This window comes from Octopus sinensis, unplaced genomic scaffold (genome assembly GCF_006345805.1).
Source record: "Octopus sinensis unplaced genomic scaffold, ASM634580v1 Contig10664, whole genome shotgun sequence".
In the NCBI taxonomy this organism is placed as follows: domain Eukaryota; kingdom Metazoa; phylum Mollusca; class Cephalopoda; order Octopoda; family Octopodidae; genus Octopus; species Octopus sinensis.
The window spans coordinates 7,661-10,000 of NW_021832164.1; the positions used below are offsets into that span (position 1 = coordinate 7,661).

At 35.7% G+C, this 2,340-nt stretch overlaps 1 protein-coding gene across 1 annotated transcript in view; it reads right to left on the bottom strand.

Annotated features, from left to right (window-relative positions):
• Window positions 1–572: 572 nt before the first annotated feature.
• The window catches only part of LOC115228476, an 18,037-nt gene continuing 16,269 nt past the window's right edge, over window positions 573–2,340 (bottom strand). The window contains exon 4 of the mRNA XM_029799050.2: window positions 573–1,038. Coding sequence (XP_029654910.2) covers window positions 847–1,038 — 192 coding nt within the window. The 3' untranslated portion in view covers window positions 573–846. The remainder of the gene's footprint in view (window positions 1,039–2,340) is intronic.

Here is a 2,340-nt window from a genome sequence, read left to right on the forward strand (position 1 = left end):
TTTTTACTTATTATATTATATTTATCATTCATTTTATACTTTTTGAAAAAATATAAATATATATATATATGTATATATAGAGATATTATATATTATAATAATTATTTTATTATTTGTTATATTATTTGTTATTTATGTATTGGTTTATGCCTATCACTGTTTGAGTTGCATAATAGTGGTTTTATCTCATATTTTATATTTTATACTGTGAAATTTGATTTAATACTAAATTCAATTTTTCTCCTTAAGTTTGGAGCTATACTCCCTAATATTATTATTATGCACACACACACACCACACACACATATATATATATATATATATATATATATAAAAATATATATATATATATATATAAGTATATATGTATATATATAGGTATATATATATATGTATGCATGTATATATATATATATAGTATATGTATATATATATATATATAGGTATGTATATATGTGTATACATATATATATATATATATATATATATATATAAATGTATGTATGTGTATGTATGTATATGAGTGTGTGTGTAGGTTAATATAGTTACGAAATAATGAAATAACGAAGCGAAACAGTCGATTACAATTTTTATTCAAGGTTTTTATTACATTTCTATACATGAAATAAACTTTAGATACGGAAGTTTTCAATTCATAAGGTAAATTGTATATTTATTAAGGAAACCATCAATTTGTGAGAATTATTAACGTAACGTGAGGCTTGCAGTTAAAGATTGTGTGTGTATCTGTGCGTGCATATATTTATGAGTGTATGTATATGTGTATTTATGTGTTTTGATACAGGTCCCAAATTCTCAACGCTTGTTAAGAACTGAATATTTTTTTTATTCCATATCAAACAGTAAATTTATGTCCCTAATCAGAGTTTCCTTCGTCTCTTCCCTCAGATTCTTGATATACTCATCGTTGGGTTTATATCTGGCGTAGTTGAACCGGCAGAGGACCCCGCACGATCCATGTTCAATAATTATGATACGCAGCGACTCTCTGTAAGCAATGAGCTGAACAGTAAACACCTAAAATAAATATATACAACGGAAACATGGTGAGTAATAAGAAAAATACAGGAGTTTGATGCACGTAGACAACAGGCTCTTTGTGTAAGGACTATGTGATAAAAGTGTCGGTTTAGGCGAGCTGGCAGAAACGTCAGCACGCCGGGCGAAATGCTTTGCGGTATTTCGTCTGCCGTTACGTTCTGAGTTCAAATAACGCCGAGGTCGACTTTGCCTTTTATCCTTTCGGGGTCGATAAATCAAGTAGCAGTTACGCACTGGGGTCGATATAATCGACTTGATCCGTTGTCGATTTGATCCCTCTGTGTTTTAGCCCCCTGCGGGTAGTAAAGAAATAAGAAAAGTTAGCACGCAGGTGGAAAGGCTTAACGGTATTTCGTCTGTAGTTATGTTCGAAGTTCAAATTCCGCCGAGGTCGACTTTGTCATTCATCATTCGTGGTCGATAAATTAAGTAGCAGTTTCGTACTGGGGCGATGTTATCGACCGGTCCCTCCCCCAATATTGCGGGCCTTGTGCCTAGATTAAAAAAGTTTAAAGGCGGCGAGCTGGCAGAAACGCTGGGCGAAATGCTTAGTGGTATTTCGTCTGCCGCTACGTTTTGAGTTCAAATTCCGCCGAGGTCAACTTTGCCTTTCACCTTTCGGGGTCGATTAAATAAGTACCAGTTACGCACTGGGGTCGATATAATCGACTTAATCCGTTTGTCTGTCCTTGTTTGTCCACTCTGTGTGTAGCCCCTTGTGGGTAGTAAAGAAATAGGTATTTCGTCTGCCATTACGTTCTGAGTTCAAATTCCGCCAAGGTTGACTTTGCCTTTTATACTTTCGGGGTTGATTAAATACGTACCAGTTACGCACTGGGGTCGATGTAATCGACTGAATCTATTTGTCTGTCCTCTTTTGCCCCCTCTCTGTTTAGCCCCCTGTGGGCAACAAAGAAATAAATATATAGGTGTAGGCATGGCCATGTGTTATGCAGCTTGTTGCATGATCTCTGGGGTTAGTTCCACTGCGTGGCACGTTGGGTAAGTGTCTTCCACTAAAGCCCTGATCCGATTGAAGTGCGTTTGGTGGAACTGAAAGAAACCAGTCATAAATAGTTATTATATAATGACTCTGTGTGTGTGTGTGTGTGTGTGTTTGTGTGTGTGTGTATATATGTATGAATGTACGTTCGTGTGTATGTATGTATGTATGTATGTGTGTATATTTGTATGTATATGTTTGCCCTCAACATCATTCGACAACTGATGCTGGTGTGTTTACGTCCCCGTAACCTAGCGGTTCGGCACAAGACACCG